This window comes from Elgaria multicarinata, chromosome 7 (assembly GCF_023053635.1).
Source record: "Elgaria multicarinata webbii isolate HBS135686 ecotype San Diego chromosome 7, rElgMul1.1.pri, whole genome shotgun sequence".
In the NCBI taxonomy this organism is placed as follows: domain Eukaryota; kingdom Metazoa; phylum Chordata; class Lepidosauria; order Squamata; family Anguidae; genus Elgaria; species Elgaria multicarinata.
In genome coordinates this window covers 107,648,937-107,672,243 of record NC_086177.1, presented here as the reverse complement: position 1 = coordinate 107,672,243, position 23,307 = coordinate 107,648,937, and the positions used below count along the sequence as shown (strand labels likewise).

Sequence of the window (23,307 nt, the reverse complement as noted above, 5' to 3'; positions counted from 1 at the left end):
ACTAAAGACAATGGCCTAGTTCAGACAACATACTAAACCATGCTGCTTAACCACAAAATGGTTAATAGAATGCATGCATTCCATTAAACACTTTGTGGTTAAGCAGCATGGTTTAGCATGTTGTCCAAACCAGGTCTGAGTGTCTTCGGCAGACATATTGAATGTCTGTTTTGTCATTGGCCATAGCTAGACCTAAGGTTTATCCCTGGATTGTCCAGGGGTCAAACCTGTTCATCTAGGTGACACACAGGGGATCCAGTGCTCAGGCAGGGGCGAACCCTGGATGATCCCAGGATAAACCTTAGGTCTAGCTGTGGCCATTGTATGGAACAATTACCCCCAATATTGCTGAACCAAGTGGAAGTTTCTCTTGAGTGTTGTCTATTCTGTACTGGATGGATGAATCCTTTTGCATACTGGGCCATTTCTATACCTGCCTTTCCCCCCGGGATCATCCTGGGATCATCCCTGTACATCCAAATGAGACACAGGGGATCCCTGGAGCAGGCAGGGGTGAAACCTTCATTTGCCTGCAATAATCCTTAGGTGTAGAAAGGGCCCAGAGATGAGTTTGCAATAAAGATCCTGAAATTCTAAAGGGAACATCTCAAGAGTGGTTGATTCCAGTTGACAGTGGGGGTGGGGGGTGGGGAGGTTTTGAGGTGGTAAGACATTCTTGGTACCCAATTATTACTCTCTGTGATGCAACCTCTCTTTCTCTCCCTCCCTTCCTGAAAAGCAACCCTTCTCTTGATTATTTTCTCACATTTGTGCCTTACCACTTGCTTCTGGCTGTTGTTTGTAACTGTGGGCTTTGCTAGACCTGCCGGGATAAGCCGGCAGGGAGGCGGGGCGACGGCGCGCTAACTTTAAAGCGCGCTGCCCAGCCTCCTAGACGGCTGACGCGTAGGGACGACGCAAGCCCTGCAGCGTCGGCCATGTTTTTTTTTTTTAAGGGGCCATGTGGGGCCCGAAGCCGCCGGAGAAGGTAAGAGTTTTTTTATTTAAGCCCCCCCATCCGCCCCCCTCACCGTCTCCCGTTCGTCGCCCTCCGCCATCCCCTCTCCTGCCAGTCTGGCCTTCCCTCCCCCATCTCCCTCCCCCCGGATCACCCCCCCGGCACGATGGGCACAGCGCTCGTATGAGCGCTGTACCAGGTCCGTGGCTTTTTGCGGCTACTAAGCGAGTAGCCGTAAAAAGCCACGGACCTTCCTAGACGTTTCGTAGCCCCGGCCTGAGGCCGGGGCTGTGAAAAAGGCGCGCCATAAGCGACTTCGCTTATGGCGCATTAGAGGAGGCCTCAGTGCGGCCTGGCGCCGGATTCCCCTGTGCGTCATCTGGACGCACAGCAGGGAAACCGGCCCACAAAGCGCACTAAGGCCTCGTCTAGGAAGGCCCTGTGTCCTCTTCCTTTCTAGTCCCCTTTAGAACATCCATAATTTTCAAACTACATAGAAATACTATGGTTGGAAACCTCTACTTTGGTTGGAAACATTTGCAAGCTTTTCCAGGTAGAAAATGGACTTTGTCAGGGAATGGGTGAGCTCCATCCCGCTCCCTAGGCTGAATGAGAGTGTTATAGAGATAAGCCAAGTTGTTTCCCAGAAGTCAGAAATAACTTGTCTGAGGCCTTAGCTAGACCTAAGGTTTATCCCGAGGTCGTCCCTGCCTGCTCCCGGGATCCCCTGTGTGTCATTTTCATGAACAGGAATGTTCCCGGGATAAACCTTAGGTCTAGCTAAGGCCTTACATTCTGAGCCAATTAACTTTGGAAATTGCCCCTCCCCTTCCTCCATCTTGCCACCCTCTGTGCTATCCACAAACCATCTAAACCCTCTGGATTCCAAAGACGAGCACCCTTGGAAATACTACAACTCTTGGAGACCCCAAAATGGCAGGGAGGGAAGGAAGAAAAAGATCCAATCTTCTTGCTTCTCCGATCAAGGCTGGCTCACTGCCACTGTTGTTCTGCCATGGTACCCATTAAGTGTAATTTAGACAGCAGAGGGGAGTGAGTTTTGCAGATCAGAGCGCACACAAGGACCTTGCCAAAGGCTAATGGAACTCCAGCTAATGGCTTGGTCGGAGATTTCGGGATGATGTGAAGTCTGTGCCCCACCCGTTTGGAACCTAAAGAAAGCTTCACTCTAATATCCTGTGCCTGGGATTAGTTCCTCACTGTTGGATGGAAAAAAAACTACTTTTAATCCCGATCAGAGAATATGATGGAGGAGATCCTTCAGGTCTGAAGAGGAACATCATCTGTACAGTTTGGATTAGATCAAGGTAGGGCATTTTCTGCATATTTTTTTCATGGATTTCTCCTCCATGGTGCTGTCCTCGCTTTATTCATATGCTTCCTCATCAAAAGAGGACTTCAGCTTAACCACTTCAGCAAAATGAGATCTAGCCACCTCAAAGGCTCTTGCACACATAAAGCCCTTGCTCCCTTGCTTCACCCTTTCCAGTGCCTTTCTGTTGCACCAAGGTAGCCTATAGCTGGTGCTACGAAATGGTGTTTTTGGAAACCTGTCCCCTCCCCTCCTCAAAGCCAGCCTCTTGCTATTTCTCCACCCATTGAAGTCAATGGGATTTTTTTAAACACACACACACACACACACACACACACACACACAGAGCCTTGTTGATAGGTGGGGGAGGGAAATGTAACTTTGGGGTGGGGGAAAAGAGCCTGACTGCTGCATGGATCCATGGGCCATTGCTTCCCCTCCCATGCCTCACTGCAGGGGTGCACAACCTGTTTGGGCCCTCAGGGCCATGTGTGATACTAGCTCAGGGATTGAGACCCACATGCAAATGTGTGCACGCACACACACATCCTGACAGACATTGCTCTGTCCTCGCTGCTAGCAGCACTATCAAAATAGTGATCTCTATGAGAATCTCTGTGGGAGGGAGAGGCAGGGGAGAATCCTGCCAAAGGTGAATGGGGAAGATTCAGTGGCGGTGGGCAGGGTCTGCTTGGGGGCTACAGTAAAAGCTGGGGGGGCTCACGTGGCTGGAGGTTGTGTACCCCTGCTTTACTGGAATTGGATCAGCACAGATGGGGAATTGGTAGAGGTAACACGGTACTCCAGTCAGATCTCCCACAGCATGATACATAAGAGCACTCTGTTAATTCCATAGGTTGTGGCAACTAATTTGCTTGGATAGTTTATTATTTATTTATTTATTACATTTGTATCCCACCCTTTTTGCTCCAAGGAATCCAAGGCAATGTACATAATCTTCCTCCTCTCCATGTTATCCTCACTACAACAAGCCTGTGAGGTAGGTTGGGCTGAGAGGCTGTGACTGGCCCAAAGTCACCCAGTGGGATTCCGTGGCCGAGTGGGGACTAGAACCCGCATCTCCTGAGTCCTAGTCCAACATCTTAGCCACTACACCACGCTGGCTTACCAAGGGCAGCTTTAGTCACAATGGCAAGACTGTGATCACTTAAGCTCTTTCAATTGGCTGATGTAGTAACCCCCCTGGGGTGCCAGGTTAAAGTTGAGGTGAATTATAGGGTGACCGTATTTGGGAAACCCAAAAAGACCCAGTGGGGAGAGTGAGGAAGCATGCTTCCTGGGGCCTCCAGTGTCATTCCTGGCACTCCACTGCTCCAATTGGGGCCTTATCTATAATGTTTGGGAATGAAATGCTTTCCCCTTTAAGGCTCCTATTGCAGCAGTGGGAGGAATGGTGCACCTCTGGAAAGTGCGACATTTCCCATGTGCCATGCTAATGGAGGCCTTTAAGGGGAAAGTGTGTCATTCCCAGACATTATAGAAATTTAGATAAAATCCCCCCTGACACCCAGGATAGCACAAAAACCAGGACAAATCCAGGGAAATCCGGACAGTTGGTCACCATAAGGTGAAAGTACTTTGAAAGATTTTCCGCTATCTGTTCAAACCTCCATAAATGTTGCTTCCAACTCGCCTAAGCAAGTAATGCTTCTGTATACAGATAGTTGCTCTTCACAGACATCTGTTATTATTTTTCTTTTCAGGAGCGCATTAAAACACACAGCAGGATGATTAAGCCTGAGTAGCACACCTCTACTAACAAACTCAAGTGGTGAGTGGAAACAAGGCCGTACCCAAAATGGGACCACTGAGAAACAAGAGGGAGGTATTGTAGAAATCCCAAGAAACAAAATAAAAATTATTTAGGAAAAAAAGGGGCACCCCCAGAATGAGGACTCAGTGGTGGAGGCTGGTGGCTCCAATTCCACTGGGGCAATGAATCCAGGTTTCAGTCAGAACCAGTCAGAACACTAAAGAAGCCATTTAGGGTGCTTTGCAGAATGCCGCAGAATGCTGTTGAGGGGTGGGGGCAGAGGAAAATGTCAGGAGCAGGCATTCCCCACAGTGCAATATTTTGCTACAGTTCCGTCTTCATTCTGTCTGTGAAATATCATATACATCTGCTTATGTATGTGCAAGTCCCATTGGCCTTGAAGTAGGGATGGATAATTCATCTACACCAGTGCTTGCCAGGCACTTGTGGGGTCTCCACTGCTGCTCCCCCTTGCTTGCTGGGCTGCATAAGGCTTGGCAAGTAGTCAGGGGCCCTTTCTACACTATTGTTTTTGGGAGGGATCATCCCGGGATCATACCTGTGTGTCCAAATGACACACGGGGGATCCCGGGATCATGGAGGGATGATCCCTCCATTTCCCCGGGATAACTGAGACCTCAGTTATCCCAGTTTTACATGCAGTTCTGGGATGATCCCAAGGACCGCGGGTGGTGTGGGTGCCCGTCCCGACTTCTTTCCTCTTCCCCGTGAGTAGCGGGGATCATCAGAGGGAAGGAGTCAGGTCGGGGGGAGTCCAGGATGTTTTAAGGATGTTTTAATTAGGGGTGTGCATGGACCCCCCCCAATCTGCTTCGTGGCCCGATCCGGAAAATCCAGATCGGGCCCGATCCTCTTCGCGCCGCTCCGCCCGGGGCCTCAATTGAAGCCGGCGACGGAGGAAGGTAAGCGTCCCTCCTCCCTGCTCCTTTACCTGCCACCGCCGCCACCGCTGCATGGATGGCGGCGCCGGCGGCGCCAGGTAGGCCAGACCCCCGCCCCCCTGCCCAGCCGCCGCCCCCTTACCTTCCTCCATCGCGGATTCAATTGAGGCCCCGGTTGAAGCCGGAAGAGTCCTCAGCCTTCACTTCCAGCTTCAACCGGGGCCTCAATTGAAGCCCGCGACGGAGGAAGGTAAGCGTCCCTCCTCCCTTACCTGGTGCTGCCGCCGCTGCCACCGCATGGATGGCGGCGCCGGCAGCACCAGATTAGTCCCCCTTCCCCCCACTTACCTTCAGGCAAAGCTCCGGATTGAGGCGATCCTCTTCGCCTCGATCCGCCAGCCCCCCAATCCTCTTCGCCTCCGCCTTAAGGGTAGGCAAAGCCCCCCACTCCGCTCCTGCTTCTCCGGTTCGAGGAGAAGCGGAGCACATCCCTAGTTTTAATCATGTATGCTATGTTTTTAATCAGTTTTTAATGTGTTTTATATTCACTGTTGGTCCCCGCCTCGATCCAAGTGGGGAGGCGGGTAAGAAATATATTATTATTATTATTATTATTATTATTATTATTATTATTATTATTATTATCGGGGGTGGGGTGGGGAGTGGTGCTGGCCCTTTTTTTTACTGTTTAATTTTTGCTGGAGCATGAGTGCGCTCCTGCTTTGTTGCTTTTAAAAAAATGGTGGTTGCAATGGGAGAGATGCCCGTGATGTCATGGGGCCCGTTTAGACTGAGGGCAACGATCCTGGAAGCAGGTAAGTCTGGGATTGCCCCCTCTCCCTCCCTCTACACCAGTAGGTGTAGAAAGGGCCAGGAAGTGCCCTGCAGCTGCTCGCTCCTTGATGTGAGCTGCCATTTTCCCCTGAGATGGTAGCTCCATGATTTTCACATATTGAATGACGCACAAAATGGCACCTGTACAGAGCCATTTCTGCAGCATTAGAGGCATAGAAGGCCCCTTTATGCCTCTAACATTGGGAAATTGCCCTTTACAGCCGCCATTTTGTGCAACATTAAATATATGAAAATTACAGAGCCCCATCAAGTGTAAAAAATGTTGGCTCACATTGAGGAGTGGGCAGCTGCAGGGTGCTCTTGGACTATGCAGCATTTGATGAGTGTGCCCATGAACACCCCGTAGCTTGGCAAGTGGGGGCCAGTCAGGCACGTGTGGCATCCCTACCTTGAAGTAACCTACCTATCCAGTTGTAAGAGATAAATGTTTGGTGAGAACTTGGAGAACGAGCCATTTCATTTTCCATTAAGCTTATTAGTAACCATTTCCAAGTTGGTTTAATGCATGAGGCTAGCAAAACCAGACTGGAAACCTTCGCTACGTCGCTATTTTTCCTGGACTGTAGCAGCAACCGAATTTACCTCTGTCTTTTTTCTCTTAGGAGAAGTGTATATACAAGAAGAGAAGAGAAGAAGCACAAAAGCAGAGGATGAGCATCATATCAAACCCAAGCCTGGCATCACTGTCTTCTCTGGATGCTGGACCAGTATCTGTTGACATGAACACTGATCCCCCAATTATTTATGAGCTAGTTTCTTCTTCTTCTTCTTCTTCTTCTTCTTCTTCTTCTTCTTCTTCTTCTTCTTCTTCTTCTTCTTCTTCAGATTATTCTTTACTCATTACCAACATTTTTATTTTTGTTGTCTCCTGCTTTGGAATTGTGGTGAATGCGATTGTCATCTGGGGTCTCGGCTTCAGCGCTAGGGTGTATCCTTTCACCATCTACATCCTGAATTTGGCAATCGCTGATGTTGGGCTCCTCATATCCAGAGTCATATCCTTCTTTTTCCTAATTGTCACAAAAGAAGCAATTGCTCTTGGAAGTGCCCACTTTCAGTTCTTCCTATTCATGTGCATCGTTGGCCAGAGCCTACTGACGGCCATCAGCATTGACCGATGCTTGACGCTCTTTTTCCCAATTTGGCAGCGATACCGGCAGCCGGCCCACTTGTCGGTCATTGTGTGCGTGGTCATATGGATCCTCTCCTTTCTGTTCTCTGCTCTTCACTTGATCCGCTTCAGTTCTGGGGAGACTGAAAATACTGGCATAGTGTTGTACCCATTGAAGATGACTACTCTAATTTGCCTTCCACTCATGACTATCTGCACTGCAATCCTGGTGATCAAAGTCTGCTTTAAGACACAGCCATCTCAACGGCTTGCGCTTTTAACAGCGATGACAATTACTCTCCTGTTCTCTCTTCTCTTTGTTTTTCCTTTGAATGTCATTTGCATGATCAGAATAGTTGAGTATTTGCCTCCCTATGTGCTGGAACTGGGCTGCTTAGGTGCTTGTCTAAACAGCAGTGTTAACCCACTCATTTATTTCCTGGTTGGGAGAAGGAAGAGAGGTCGCTCTAGGGAGAGGATGGACGTAACACTCCAGAGCGTTTTCAAGGAGGGTGAAGACTATAGGGAAGAAATGGAACTAGAACCCCCAGTTCAAAACCAGTTATAATTCTTTCATACTTATCTTGCGCTGCCGCCGCCGTCCATATAGTGATGTCGACGAAGCCGGATCTCGCTCCGCTCCGCGGAGCGGGAGACTGCTGGAGCGGCACGAAGAGGATCAGGCCCGATCCGGATTTTCCGGATCGGGCCACAAAGTGGATTGGGGGGTCCGTGCATACCCCTACTAGCAATAGTTTTTCTATGCATCATTACAAAAAACAGCAGCAGCAACAACACACCCAAATCACTCCCAGCTGCTACAGAATTCATGCAGATGAATGGAGAGAATGGATTGTTTCAACATGGGCCTAAAACCCATATGAACTTCAAGATTCTTGTTCAGTTACTGGCAACACACTTCCCATCAGGGTATATATGAAGTTAGGATTTTGGGCCACAGTGTGAATCACTTTACACTTATGTCTGCTGCTGCTCTGAAAAAGGCAAATTCCATGTTGGGCATAAATAGAAAAGGAATTGAAAATAAAACTTCCAATACCATACTGCCCTCATTGAAGTATATGGTATGACCAGATTTGTACAGTTCTGCCCACCACACCTAAAAACCAACATTGTAGAGCTGGAAAAGGTGCAGAAAAGGAAAACCAAAATGATCAGGGGTCTGGAGCAATATCCCTACAAGGAAAAGTTATGAAGTCTGTTTAGCTTAGAAAAAAAAGGCCAGTATGGGGAGACATGATAGAGGTGTACAAATATTCATGGTGTGGAGGAAGTGGATAAAACTTTCCCCTCTCCAAGGTCTTCCCATGAAGCTGAATAGTGGGAGAATCCGGAAAGATAAAAAGAGTAGGGATGTGCTCCGCTTCTAATCGGACCGGAGAAGCAATAGCGGAGCGGGGGGCTTCGCCTGCCCTTAAGGCGGAGGCGAAGGGGATTGGGGGGCCGGCGGAGCGTGGCAAAGAGGATCGAGGTGAAGGCGGATCCTTCGCCTCGATCCGGAGCTCCGCCGGAAAGCTAAGTGGGGTTTACCGGGCCCTGCCGCTGTCGCTGTCGCCCATGCGGCAACAGCAGCAGGGCCCGGTAACGCTCCCCGCCCTCCTCTCCCTTACCTGCCTCCGTCCGCGGTCCGTCAGCGTCTCCAATTGAGCCCGTGGCTCAATTGAAGACGGCGACGGACCGCGGACGGAGGCAGGTAAGGCCCCCTCCCCCTTGGTCCCTTACCGGGCTCTGCCGCCATCGCCACATGGGCGGCGATGGCGGCAAGGCCCGGTAACCCCCCCGCCCTCCTCTCCCTTACCTGCCTCCGTCCGCGGTCCGTCAGCGTCTCCAATTGAGCCCGTGGTTCCAGCTGGAAGTCTGGGCCGCACTGCGGCCCAGACTTCCTGGTGGAACCACGGGCTCAATTGAAGACGGCGACGGACCACGGACGGAGGCAGGTAAGGCCCCCCTCCTCCTTACCGGGCTCTGCCGCTGTCGCCGCATGGGCGGTGATAGCGGCAGGGCCCGGTAACCCCCCCCTACGGGGGGGGACCAGAGCTCCGATCCGGATCCGGAGCTCCGAGCGGAGCGGAGTGGGCACAGGCGGAGTGGGGGCGGAGCGGAGCGGGCCGATCCGAAAATGGCGGATCTTAAAGTGAAGCGGAGTGGGGGGTCCGTGCACACCCCTAAAAAAGAGGTACTTCTTCACATAACGCTTTGTTAAGCTATGGAATTTGCCATGATAAATTGTAGCGATGTTCACAAATTTGGATAACTTTAAGAGAAGATTAAACAAATCCATGGAGGCTAAAACTACCAATGGCTATTATTCATGATGGCTATATGGTATTTCCAGAGGGGAGTATGCCTACTGTATGTACACCAGTTCCTGGGGAACATAGGTGAGGGAGCGCTGTTGCACTCATGTCCTGCTTGTGGGATTCTTTACCATTGTGCGAACGGAACGCTGGACTAGATAGCCTCTTAGTCTGACTCAGCATGGACTTTCTTATGTACTCACACAAAGCCACATTTTGAATTTTATTGTGCATTTACTCAGTTTGGAGAGTTCCTTTGGGGATCACTTTTTCATCTATCATCCTGACCACTTAGTGTCCTAACAACCAAGAGCATTGAGGCACTATGAAAGGTTACACATTTATCATGGCATAATCCCATTTCACAAAAACCCAAATGAAATGAAAAGGCACTGTTAAAATGGAGAACATATGAGTCAAAGAATGGAAGTGAATGAAGTTCAACCACTAGAGATCAAAAAGCCCACTGATACAAATAGTTTAGAATAATGTAATTACATTGCCACAATAAAGACCCTGTTCAGATGACACGTTAAGCCATGGTGGTTAAGCATTTTGAGCTAAACATTATGGCTTAGCGTGTTCTGTGAACCATGACTTAGGCCATGGCTAGATGGGCCGATATCCCGGGGATTGCCCCAGGGTCATCCCTGTGCAATTTATTTATTTATTTATTTATTTATTTATTATATTTTTATACCGCCCAATTACCGAAGCTCTCTGGGTGGTTCGCAGAAATTAAAACCATAATAAAACAACCTATAGTCTAAAAGCACAAATACAAAATACAGTATAAAAAGCACAACCAGGATAAAGCCACACAGCAGAAATTGATATAAGATTGAAATACAGAATTAGAATAGTAAAATTTAAATTTAAGTTAAAATTAAGTGTTAAAATACTGAGAGAATAAAAAGGTCTTCAGCTGACGACGAAAGGAGTACAGTGTAGGCACCAGGCGGACCTCTCTGGGGAGCTCATTCCACAGCTGGGGTGCCACAGCAGAGAAGGCCCTCCTCCTAGTAGCCACCTGCCTCACTTCCTTTGGCAGGGGCTCACGGAGAAGGACCCCTGTGGATGATCTCATGGTCCGGGCAGGTACATATGGGAGGAGGCGTTCCTTCAAATAACCTCGCCCCAAACCATTTAGGGCTTTGAATGTTAATACCAGCACTTTGAATTGGGCCCGGACCTGGACTGGCAGCCAATGAAGCTGGAAACGGACTGGCGTAATGTGGTCTCGCCGGCCAGTCCCTGTTAGTAAACGGGCTGCCCTGTTTTGTACCAGCTGAAGTATCCGGACTGTTTTCAAAGGCAGCCCCACGTATAACACATTGCAGTAATCCAAACGAGAGGTTATCAGAGCATGGATAACTGTAGCCAGGCTATCTCTGTCCAGATAAGGGCGTAATTGGTATATCAACCTATGCTGATAAAAGGTGCTCTTTGCCACTGAGTTCACCTGTGCCTCAAGTGACAGTTCTGGATCCAAGAGCACCCCCAAACTATGGACCCGATCCTTTAGGGAGAGTGCAATCACATCCAGGACAGGGCAAACATCACCTCGCTGGACAGATGAACCAGCCACTAACAGTACCTTCGTCTTGTCTGTGTGTCATGTGCATCCACATGACGCACAGGGGATCCCAGGGGCAGGAAGGGATGATCCCTCCTTTCCCCCGGGATACCGGGCACCACTTCTATCCGGACTTTTCCCACGGTCTCGGGATGATCCCGAGACTGCGGGAGGTGTGGGCTGCTGTCCTGGTTTTGTCCCAGCTCTTCATGGGTAACCATGAGGAGCCGGGAACTGGGCATGGGACATGAAGTTTCTCAGGAGCTCCGTGCCCATCAGGGGTGGTGGTGGGGAGCGGGAGGGTTTAAAAAAACAAAAACACTAAGAATGGTTCTTGTCCCTCTCTTTCTCCATCCGGTCATTCTAAAGCTGTGCCAAAATCCTCCTCTGCTGCCACTTTTGCAGGACCATTTGTCCTGCACAATGTGAGGGAGGGATTTTCAGCCACTTTTCTGGTTGCTTTGGCAACTTCCTGAGTGGTTGAGATTATTTCCCAAACTATACGTCTCAAGGGGAATCTTCACATTATACTTTCGTTTCAAGTGTTGGCAGGTATAGTCTCGAAACGTTATGAGAAAATCGAGCCCTTAGGGCAGGGTTGGGCAACCTGTGGTCCTCCAGATATTTAGGCCTACAATTAGCCAGCATCAGTAGAGGCTGGTGGCTCCAATGTCAATGGAATCTGTTGTGAATCTGCTCTGGGTTCCAATCTGAAGCAGTCAGAATTCTAAAGAAGCTATCCAATTGGATATCTCCTTTAGAATTCTGACTGGTTGGTTCTGATTGAAACCTGGAATGGAGTCATTGTTCTATTGACACAGAAGTCCCCAGCCTCCATTGGCCAGCATCACCAATGGAGTAGTCTGATTGGAGTTGTATGCCAAAACATCTGGAGGATATAGGTGCCCCCTTGCTTAGGCTTCCTGTAGGCAAAGGCTATCAATGGCTACTAGCCCTGATGGTTTTGTGCTACCTCCAGTATTTGAGGCAATAAGCCTGTGTGCACCAGTTGCTGGGGAACATGGGTGGGAGGGTGCTGTTGCACCATGTCCTGCTTGTTCATCCGTTCGACAGCTGGTTGGCCATTGTGTGAACAGAGTGCTGGACTAGATGGACCCTTGCTCTGATCCAGCATGGCACTTCTTATATTCTTATGCTTTGAATTTATTCTGCATCCTCCAGAAAGCACATCTTGTTGCATTTTTGAAAATATTTATTGTAAATGATCATTGATTTCATTTTTGATAGCACTGGATAAAATCCATATGCATGCACTACAAACCTACATGGTTTGGGTCCAGGCTACCTGCGGGATCGCCTTCTCCCATACAATCCGCCACACACTCAGGTCCTCTGGGAAAAATCTACTTCAGCTAGCAAAATCTAGATTAACAGCTGTTACCCAGAGGACCTTCTCTTCTGCTGCTCGCAGACTGCGGAATGCCCTGCTGGAGGAGACTCGTCAACTTAACAGTCTACTAGCATTCAAGAAAGCTGCCCTTCGAGCAGGCCTATCCAGTGGAATTTTAAGATGTTTTTAGGATGTTTTTAACAATGTATGTTATGTTTTAATTCGGTTTTATGTATTTTATCGTTTATTGTTGTTCCCTGCCTTGATCAGAATGGAGAAGCGGGTACGAAATAAAAATTATTATTATTATTATTATTATTATTATTATTATTATTATTATTAATGTTCTTTTATTTTTTCACATTATGAGAAACAAGGAGACTGGGTGAAGGGGAGGGGCTCTATTTAGTCCACCTCTCCCCAAGGAGAAGATCAATATTGTCAAAGCATCTCCATGCCTCTCTTGATGAACTTGGACCCAATCCTGGATTCAGGAATGGGGATCTCTCTCACATAACTCTTTTTTAATTTACAGGCCAGATTGTCGTAGGAATGGGCCAGACACTCCGCCCCGCTCTCATGCAGCTCACTGAACCACCTCCAGAGCTTCAGGCAGGCGTCTTCTTAACCCTACCTGGAGATGTGGATGAGTCAACCTGGGACCTGTTACCACTGAGCTAATGGCCTCTTGCCATGTTGTATTATTTGGGTATTCTGTGGCTGGAACTCCCCGTGTTTTCTTTTTCTTAAACCCAGCTGTGCAGGAGGTATGGCATGGTAGAAATGTTGCTCTGCTGAAAAATCTGCAACTCACTTGCATCTGGTGTGAATTCCTCTGACATCCCAGGCTGAGTGCGTAATGCTTCCATGATTTGTTAAAAGCATGTACGCTTTGCCCTCAAGTCAGCTTGTAACCTCAGAGGTGAAAATCCTCCTCCTGCAAAACCTACTAAAAAGGGACAGTGGTGGTGTGGCTAGGCAATTTTAGACCTTGGGCTTAAAGCTTTTACAGCCCCACCCATGGAGATGACTGGAGCCCGATCTACACCAAGCAGGATGGGACACTTTGAAAATGGTTTGAAAACTGTATATGGAGGCCTTAGCCAGACCTAAGGTTTATCCCGGGGTCGTCCTGGGGTCGTCCCTGCCTGCTCCCGGGATATCCTGTGTGTCATTTACATGAACAGGGATGATCCTGGGACGATCCTGGGATAAACCTATGAAAGCGATATGAAAGTGGTATATAAGAGGCAGGAGCCACACCAAGCAGAATATATGGTCTGTGTTAATGGGGCCCTAACAGTTGTCAGTGCACTTCAATTCTGCCATAAAGTAGGAGTGTGGCTCCTGCCCCTTATATACAGCTTTAATACTGCTTTCAAAGTGCAATATCCTGCCTGGTGTAGATCTGGACTGTTTTAAAGCAGTAGTGTAGATCCTGCCTATGTGTATTACTTGTTGTGAAGCTCACAACTAATACTTCTCTTTCCTCCTTCCCCCCCCCCCCCGGCCCCAGGAACTGTCATTCCATGCTTAATAGTTCCTTCTGCATTCCTAATATGCTGGCAGTGTGCATGTACCTTCACACTGTATTTCAGCCAGAAATTTGAAGTCATGATACTGCAGTATAACACACCTTTGTAGCTGCTTCTGTTTTTCTCTGGTAAAGTACCAACAGCTGTGCCATAATGTGTCCTGGGCCTTGCCTGCCATCCTTCTGTCCTCCCCTCTCCACTCCACCCCACCTGTGTCCAATGTGAGATTGTATGCTCCTTGGAGCGAGGACCTGCCATACATTCAGTTGTATTGGAGGAGAGGATTCCACCTTACTCTGTGATCACATGGCACAGTATATAAGCCCCAGCATGGGGACACAGCACATGTGGCATACGGCTACATAAATCCACTTCCAGGTCCCTCATAGAATCATAAAATAGCAGAGTTGGAAGGGGCGTACAAGGCCATCGAGTCCAACCCCCTGCACAATGCAGGAATCCACTCTAAAGCATCCCTGACAGATAGTTGTGCAGCTGCCTCTTGAATGACTCTAGTGTGGGAGAGGCCACAACCTCCCTAGGTAACTGATTCCATTGTCGCACTGCTCTAACAGTCAGGAAGTCTTTCCTGATGTCCAGCCGGAATCTGGCTTCCTTTAACTTGAGCCCGTTATTCCGTGTCCTGCACTCTGGGAGGATCAAGAAGAGATCCTGGCCCTCCTCTGTGTGACAACCTTTTAAGTATTTGAAGAGTGCTATCCTGTCTCCCCTCAATTTTCTCTTCTGCAGGCTAAACATGCCCAGTTCTTTCAGTCTCTCTTCATAGGGCTTTGTTTCCAGACCCCTGATCATCCTGGTTGCCCTCCTCTGAACACGCTCCAGCTTGTCTGCATCCTTCTTGAATTGTGGAGCCCAGAACTGGACGCAGTACTCGAGATGAGGCCTAACCAGGGCCGAATAGAGAGGAACCAGTACCTCACGTGATTTGGAAGCTATACTTCTATTAATGCAGCCCAAAATAGCATTTGCCTTTCTTGCAGCCATATCGCACTGTTGGCTCATATTCAGCTTGTGATCTACAACAATTCCAAGATCCTTCTCGTTTGTAGTATTGGTGAGCCAAGTATCCCCCATCTTGTAACTGTTGAATGCCTCTAATGTGGGAGAGCCCACAACCTCCCTAGGTAACTGGTTCCATTGTCGTACTGCTCTCATTTGTAGTATTGCTGAGCTGAGTATCCCCCATCTTGTAACTGTGCATTTAGTTTCTATTTCCTAAATGTAGAACTTGGCATTTATCCCTATTAAATTTCATTCTGTTGTTTTCAGCCCAGCACTCCAGCCTATCAAGATCACTTTGAAGTTTGTTTCTGTCTTCCAGGGTATTAGCTATCCCACCCAATTTTGTGTCATCTGCAAATTTGATAAGCGTTCCCTGCACCTCCTCGTCCAAATCATTAATAAAAATTTAATAAAAATAGGGCTTTGTTTCCAAACAAATTTACTCCTTGTATGTGTGGTTCAGGGCACGTAAATAAATTGCAGGGAAATAGGTAGTGGAAGCCCTAAACCAGTTCCTTTATAACATGGGGCCTCTAATAGTTTAACCTCAGTGATACTACTGAGTCCTCTTTGGGTTTGAGCAAATGCAAAGTGTTACATGCATTTGCAGGGTAAGTTTCCCCCTCCTCCCCCTGACAATGCAAGCGGCAGAAGCAGAGCTGCTTGATATAGCAAAAGGCAGCACACAGCAGGTGTCACCTAAGACTCTGACAGATGTTAACTGCATTCTGGGAAGCAATATACGACATGCAAATGTTGATTAAATGGACCATTCATGTTAACGGATCCCTTAAAAATGAGATAATGGGGCTGATCTGATGTTATCCATACACTTGCTTCAGGAAACTTATGATAAGATAGATTTGATAATCCTAATAAAATAAGATGTGCCTGCATGCATGGCCACTATGCTCTCTTCAAGCATGGAAACTGACAAGGAAGCAATATAAGTGGGACTCAGGAGAGCGTCACCTATTGGGAGGGGAAGTGGCACACAAGGCAATCCCTGTGGTTATCTCTCATCTCAGATTGGAGATAACAGCAGGTGTTCCTCCAAGGGGATTCCTCCAGGGAAGGGGCCTGAGGTCATCCTCAGGGGTCCTTCTCCGTGTGCCCCTGCCAAAGGAAGTGAGGCAGGTGGCTACCAGGAGTAGGGCCTTCTCTGCTGTGGCACCCCGGCTGTGGAATGAGCTCCCTAAGGAGGTTTGCTTGGCACCTACATTATATGCTTTTAGACGCCAGGTGAAGACCTTTTTATTCTCCCAGCATTTTAACAGTCTATAAATAAATTTTAACTTGGTGTTTTAAATTCGTAATTTTGCATTGCTGCTGTTTTTATCTGGTTGAGCTTTTATATTGTATTTTATATTGTTGTTTTATACTTTGAATGTTTTTAATTTTTGTGAACCGCCCAGAGAGCTCCGGCTATTGGGCGGTATAGAAATGTAATAAATAAATAAATAAATAAATAAATTCTTCCCCATTCTTAGGGCATGTCTAGATGGAGCGATATCCTGGGGATCGCCCTGGGATCATCCTTGTGCATCCACAAGATGTACAGGGGATCCCGGGAGCAGGGAGGGATGATTCCTCCTTTTCCCCAGGATATGGCCCTACCCTTCCATCCCAGTTTTTCCCATGGTCTCGGGATGATCCTGAGACCACAGGACATGTGGCCTGCTGTCACGGTTTTGTCCTGGCTCCTTGTGAGTAAATGAGATTTAGGGATTGGGAGGAAGCAGGGTCAGAGCTTTTTAAAAAAACCTAACCTTTGCAATGGAGCCCTGGTGTGCTCCAGCTCCTGTTGCTTTTTAAAAAAATGGCGGCTGCAACATCCTCTTCCACCTGGGATGTCGCATGCTGAGAGTAGACAAGGGGGATAATCTCGCGATCATAAAATCGTGAGATCATACCCCTCTACCCCCCTCGTCTAGACATGCCCTCAGTTTGCAGAATCTCGATTCACCAAAACGAGGACAGCCATTGAGGAAGTGAGTGTGACATTTCATCCCCTTCCTCCTGGCATCCAATACCCAGTCCGAAGCTCTGAAGTGAATCCCATTGGTTTCTAGAATGATTACTTACCGAAAAATTGTGTTGAGGACGGAGTTGTAAGCTTCATTTTTTGACACTGAAATGGAACATAACTGCCCTGTAATTGCTTTGTGTCGACACAAACATCTATTAGACCTAGGCTCCCATTGTGAAATCACTGGAACGGGAAATGGATGCTTTGGATGTGATTCACAAAGTCTCCTGGGCACAATTCTTGTCTTGGCCTAATAATCTCAAGTAGGAACTTTATCCAGAAATTGGTTGCTCAGAGGAGAGGGGTCATGGGTAAAGCTAGAGGATACTTCGATTTCTATACATTCCTCCAACAACCCAGCAGAGCATGAGACCTTTGGCCTCAGTGAAAATGGACTATTGATCTATTTCTTTCCATTTACAGTTCTGTCCTTTTCTGCCAACCGGCTGTGAATCTTTTGTTTCTCTGAAGTTGGATTGGGGTAAACTGAGAGAAGAATGCTCTTTAAGGCTTGCTGTGGAACAGGCTTAGGAACATAGATATCTGCCATTGGGAACATAGATATGTGCCATTGGCCAACTAGCCATTGGTCCAGTATTGTCGACACTGACTGGCAGCACTGGCTCCCTATTTCATCTTGTGGCACAGAGTGGTAAGCAGCAGTTACTGCAGCCGAAACTCTCCCCACGGCCTGAGTTCGATCCCAGCGGAAGCTGGTTCTCAGGCAGCCGGCTCAGGTCGACTCAGCCTTCCATCCTTCCGAGGTCGGTAAAATGAGTACCCAGTTAGCTGGGGGAAAGGTAACCGCGACTGGGGAAGGCAATGGCGAACCACCCCGCTACAAAGTCTGCCAAGAAAACGTCAGCGAAAGCAGGCATCCCTCAAGGAGTCAGCAATGACTCAAGTGCTTGCACGAGAGGTTCCTTTCCTTTCCTTCTCTCTCCCTGAGAAAGAGGCATTGTTTTTTCTTCCTCTTTCACAGGTATGGGGGAAATTCAGAGAATTTTCTCCTTGGGGAGGGGATAAAGGGGGATCTACACATTGTTGTGGAGGCACTTCTGCGTGCCTCAAGTGTGCCCGAAAGCTCCTCGAGACACATACCTTTACTTTTAAATCACCGTTTCCCACCTTTTGAGCCCCATCTTATTTTGTGGGCTTTCCGTATATGGTTACATGTCCATTAAAATATCTGAACCAATGACTGTTCAGCAGGACAAATCCGGCACGAAGAGCAGCAGCCATTTTAAATCTTCTCTTTTCGCACTTGAAGAGAGGGGACATAGGTTCTATTTTTCCTATTCCTATCTTCTTTTTTCTTTCTAATTTTCAATTTTTTTAGTTAATGTTATTTCTGCGCATGTGCGCACATGCGCATAAGGAATTACACTTTTTTTTAAAATGGGGGGCACTGGAGAACGTCATAAGCATCGACCAAAGCCTGCCTATAATGAACACTCACTTGCGATGGAAGGGACAGGATTTGAGGACTGTGTGAACCAGTCCAACGAAACAAAATACAATATATATATAAAGATAAAGCACCAGAGACAGAAAACTCAGGCACGCTTCATTTAGGTGTGTATTAAAAAACCGCGCATGAAAGTGCCTCCACAACGATGTGTAGATCCCCCCTGGTTTCCACATACTTTCTTTAAGTGCAGCCAATTGCTGAGATGTCTTCTTCCTATGTTTTTAGGTCTTTTAATAAATAAATAAATAAATACATACATACATACATACATAAAAAAACCCACACACGTACCCTTCCCTTGGGATTTGGAGGAGCTTAGCAGTTCTTAGAGAATGCCTATTGGAAACCATGTGACCTCACCCTCTCCAAAAAGCATTCAGGAAGAACTCATGTTATAAAGTCCCATCCAATGATCCACTTACTCATCACAATTTATATTTTGGTGGTGAGTCCAGGCCTTTGTCCTCCATAGATGACTTACTCATGAAGTAAGCAAGCAAGGAATTCTAACTCTAAGAAAGATATCATGGCACCATGGTCTCCATTTATTTTCTCTGTTGAAATCCTTCAAAAGTTTGATCAAATTCCAATCACATGCAATTGCCTATTTTATTTCTGACTAACAGCCACAAAATAAGATAGACTCACACACAGTCATTTTGCATGATGTATAATGTATAGGGTGACCATATGAAAAAGAGGACAGGGCTCCTGTATCTTTAACAGTTGTATTGGAAGGGGAAATTTCAGCAGGTGTCATTTGTATATATGAAGAACCTGGTGAAATTTCCTCTTCATCACAACAGTTAAAGCTGCAGGTGCCCTGCCCTCTTTTAAATCTGGTCACAGTATAGCTGCAGTATAGCTCCTGCAGCTTTAACTGTTGTGATGAAGAGGACTTTTCACCAGGTGCGACATGCATACAAATGACACCTGTTGAAATTCCCTTTTCTATGCAATAGGAGCCCTGTCCTCCTTTTCATATGGCCACCCTAATAATGTATAAATTGTATTTTTACTCTTTCATTAGTTATTGGGTTCCAACTTAGTCCATTTGAGTGTACATGCTCCATAGGCACATCAGTTGTAGACAAGGAATTATAATTAGTGAATTTAATGATCTTGTTATAGCATTATTTTTGTCCTTCTCCCTTTTTTGCCTTTATTTTGTTAACTTTGTTTTGAAATAAAATAATATTTCATGAGAAAAAGTGTCCGTGCGCTTCCGGAAGAGTCACTGTGCAAAGGATTTGCTTGTGCTGGCTTAGAAATGCTGTCAACGCTCACGCTCGGCACGCCATTCTCAAAGCCCCCACTGGGCCAGGCTAAGCAGACCCAAGGAGTCCTGAGCCCCAGTGACAACTCAGGGGATTCCGCCACTGACTAATGAAAGCCTTGATTCAGCTAAAACGAAAGCGTGGTTGTTATTAACCAATATAGATGTTCCTGAACCACAAAGGCAGGCTCGTGCCTCCGATGAGGAGATCTGCAGGGCATCACATTATTTCCCCTGTAAAAAATATGCCCTTTCAATGAGACGCACTAATCCCAGCTATTAGCACTCCTTTTAATTCCTTCCACTTTGTTCTTTTTTGCGAGACAGTCTGCTAATCCCAGGAATTTGGCTGTTCCGTTGTAGATGCACCAAACTCATACATATAGCTACAGCAACAGATATGCACTAAGCTCATAGATAAATAGATATATAGAGATAAAATATAGATAGATAGATACACTAAACACAAACACACACACACACACACATACAGAGCAAGTAGATAAAAAAATGACTATGGCCTTAGCTAGACCTAAGGTTTATCGTGGGATCGTCCCAGGGTTGTCCCTGCCTGCTCCTGGGATCCCCTGTGTGTCATTTACATGAACAGGGATGACCCCGGGACAATCACGGGATAAAACTTTGGTCTAGCTAAGGCCATTGAGAGATTGAGGTGATATTTCGATAAGAGGAAAAAGGTGTGCTATGTGGAGGACCCCTTTTTGTTGCCAAACTGATAGGCACAGGAGAACCACAGAATGTATTTCTTTAATTTATATCCCAACTTTCTGCCCAAAAAATTTCACTCAATGTGGCTAACTATCAAATCCAGATTTAAAACACAGTCTTTGTTACTGCATAGCATGACACAAATGGATTAAAAACATGGCAATGACCACAGAGAAATATAAGGATCACCTACCAATAAAAACACAACAAAAACACCCTTCTGCAACAGCGGGGTGGTGGTGGAATGGTGATAAATGTCACATCAGATGGTAGAATGTTGTTTGAATTCCATAAGAGGCTGAGGCAGGGCTGCCCAACCTGCAGGCCACATGTGCCATGCCCCTTCAGGCTATAAGTGCAAGCCCATAGGTGCTGTGAACCCACCACCACTACTGTGAACCCACTGGTGGTGGGTTCACAGTGGGTTCAGCCAGCATGGTGTAGTGGCTAAAGTGTTGGACTGGGAGTCAGGAGACCCGGGTTTTAGTCCCCACTCGGTCATGGAAACCCACTGGATGACTTTGGGCCAGCCACAGACTCTCAGCCCAGCCTACCTCACAGGGTTGTTGTTGTTAGGATAAAATGGAGAGGAGGAGGATTATGTATGCCACTTTGGGTTCCTTGGAGGAAAAAGGTGGGATATAAATGCCATAATACATACATACATACATACTGGGTTCATCAGTGTAGCAATGGTGAGGAAAAAACCATCAGGATCACTGGATGTATGTGTGTATTTCTATGTGTGTGTCTGTGTACATGCATGTGTATGTGACTGGCCTCCAACCCTGAACCAGTATTATGTGTCGCCTTTGGGACCCCAAAGGTTGTGCAGCCCTGGGTTGAGGGGACAAACCAAGGCTGGCCCAAGATATTTAGCTGCCTGAAGCAGAAGAGCAAATGCCAGCCCCCTTACATACCAAAGATGAGGTGCATCGTATCCAAAGCCAGCCAAATACTATAATAATAAAAAAGTAAATAACTATGGATGTCCTTTGTATGACACCCCAAATCTGTTGCCAGTGATAGGGCTGGAAAAATGCCTCAAACCCCAGGGAACCACTGCTAGCCAATCAGCATTGACAATACTATCCTAGATGGACCAATGGCATGACTCCATATAAGGCAGCTTCCTATGTTTCTATGTTGTAAGCCACTCTGAGAATATTTAGTTATAGGAAGCCTATAAATGCTATAAGTATTCTGTAAGAGTTTTCCCCAACTCTCTATTCATTTGTTTGTTTTTACAAATAGAAGCCATTGGGAAATCATCTTTCTATACCACAGAATTAGGGTGGTGTGTGTGTGTGAATACTTAATGCAACATATAATTTTCTTTGTTTTTGTAGTATCTGCTTATTTACAAATATACAAGTTGGCAAAGTGCTAGTCTGCTAATAATAATAATAATAAATTTATTTATTACCTGCCTCTTCCTCTGGATCGGGGTTGGCCTCGGTGGCCTTGTAGGCCCCTTCCAACTCTGCTATTCCATGATTCTATATAGAATACAAAATATTACAATATACATAAAACTGATTAAAACATATAAAAACCAATACATTATTAAAATGACGGCCAGACATCTTAAAATTCAACTGTGTATTTTAACTGCCTGCCAGAAGAGACCAGTCTTATTGCTTTTTTATATCCAGAAAGACTATTGAGTTGGTGGATTTCTCCCGGCAGGCCATTCCACAGTCTGGGAGCAGCAGCAGAGAAGGTTCTCTGGGTAACAGTTGTTAATTTAGGCCTTAGCTAGACCTAAGGTTTATCCTGGGTTTGTCCCGGGGTCATCCCTATTCATGTAAATGACACACAGGGGATCCCGGGAGCAGGCAGGGACGACCCCAGGACGATCCCAGGATAAACCTTAGGTCTAGCTAAGGCCCTAGTTTTTGCTGGCTGAAGTAGATTCTTTACAGAGAACCTGAGTGTGCGGGGCAGATTGTACGGAAGAAGATGACATGTGGATCAACTTTTTACTCTCCAGAACTGTACATAAATGTAGTCATATGGAAATATGAAACTTACTAAAAACTATGCTATTATATACTCCATGAAAAAACACACACACACACCCTACACACACACATTCACTGAATAATACATCTCTAATCTTTTTATGCATGTTCTGCTCACTGACTACACTGAGATAAGAAAAATACACAAAACATGATGTTCCAGAGCAGAAGAAGCAAAATTTTGATTCCATCAATGAGAGGACGATATAATGAATTATGCCTGACAATCTGTGAAATGAAGACAGCATGGAATAAACAAAATCTGTACATCTGTACTCTCAACCCTTATTGTCGCATATGCCACCCAGCTGCTTGATGGAAGGGGTGAAGAATGCAGATGAGGGTGAAATCTAGCTACCACCATCCTTTAAGGAAGGATCTTTCTGTGTCAGTTACACGAAAGGATAATGGTGGTTATGAACTCACTTGGCACTCCACAACAGTATTCCCTCTGCAATATAATATCCCAGAAGCAGAACATAGTTTGCAACAGAACTCATTTAAGGCAAGTTAAAAAAAAATGCCCTTTTTACTGTGTCATCTTGACTTTTGGAACCCATGCTGGGCCAATTTTCCTAAGTGCCTTTCTAAAAGCTGACCCTAATCCTTCATTAGGTATCCTTAAATCCGTGCTTATCCCATTTGCCTGGCACTCCAGTGGAAGTACACACTGTATGAACAGCATCAGCAGCAGAGAGCAGTCCGATCGCAGGAAGGCCCAGAATTTGGGATGATAAAGCAACGGGCGAAACAAGAGGTACCTGGCCGACTAGTAAGTACACTGGAGGGCAAAGATTCTTTGCTGTTACAGGCATTTTTTTTTTTTTGTAACTCAAAGGGGGAGAGAAACTGATGGGATTTTGAGAGGCTACCTTTATAATTCATGCAGATGACTGTCCTGCAATGCTATTTTCTAAAGTGTAATGTAGCCAAGGAGAGCTACCCTCTGAAGTGGTTTTTCTCATTTTTTCTACACCAAGCAGGTTATAACACTTTGAAACCTGTTTGAAAATGGTATATGGAAACAGGATATGTCACGGGC

At 46.6% G+C, this 23,307-nt stretch overlaps 2 protein-coding genes across 2 annotated transcripts in view; both read left to right on the top strand.

Moving 5' to 3' along the window:
* LOC134401988 (MAP kinase-interacting serine/threonine-protein kinase 1-like) overlaps positions 1-23,307 on the top strand; it is a 758,389-nt gene that overhangs the window by 424,450 nt on the left and 310,632 nt on the right. The window lies entirely within an intron of this gene.
* Positions 5,737-7,501, top strand: LOC134402002 (proto-oncogene Mas-like). Its single transcript, XM_063131366.1, has 3 exons — positions 5,737-5,782; positions 6,425-6,529; positions 6,648-7,501. The coding sequence occupies exons 1-3, from the start codon at positions 5,737-5,739 to the stop codon at positions 7,499-7,501; spliced, it is 1,005 nt and encodes a 334-aa protein (XP_062987436.1).